Consider the following 435-nt stretch of genomic DNA (forward strand, 5'->3'; position numbering starts at 1 on the left):
CTAGTTTCTACAGGCAATTCCAGTCTCCTCATCCATAGGCAGTCGCAATTCTCTGCCAAGCATCAGCCTCGCAGGGGTATAGGTATTAGCCTCGTGCTCAGCAGAACGGTAGGCCACTAGTAAGAAAGGAAGCTTGCAGTTCCACCCAGTCTGCCCTTCGGTACAATATTTGGCCAGTTCCTGCACAATAGTACGGATGAAACGCCCCACCATACCAACTCTCTGTGGCCACATAGGAGTGGTGCGAGTCTTCCGGATCCCCACCAGCCTGCAACAATCCTGAAACACTTCAGACTCAAACTCTCCTTCCTGGTCTGAATGTAACTCACTTGGGACTCCAAATCGAACAAAGAACTGCTCCACCAGGCCTTCAGACACTTTTGTTGCTTCCTGGTAATTAATGGCAAAAGCTTCTGGCCACTTTGTAAAATAATC

General features: G+C 49.2%; 1 protein-coding gene across 1 annotated transcript in view; it reads right to left on the reverse strand.

Annotated features, from left to right (window-relative positions):
• Positions 1-435, reverse strand: part of LOC138865993 (uncharacterized) — a 470-nt gene continuing 35 nt past the window's right edge. The window contains exon 2 of the mRNA XM_070137495.1: positions 1-390. Coding sequence (XP_069993596.1) covers positions 1-390 — 390 coding nt within the window. The remainder of the gene's footprint in view (positions 391-435) is intronic.

The sequence above is a fragment of the Penaeus vannamei genome, chromosome 23 (genome assembly GCF_042767895.1).
Source record: "Penaeus vannamei isolate JL-2024 chromosome 23, ASM4276789v1, whole genome shotgun sequence".
Classification (NCBI taxonomy): domain Eukaryota; kingdom Metazoa; phylum Arthropoda; class Malacostraca; order Decapoda; family Penaeidae; genus Penaeus; species Penaeus vannamei.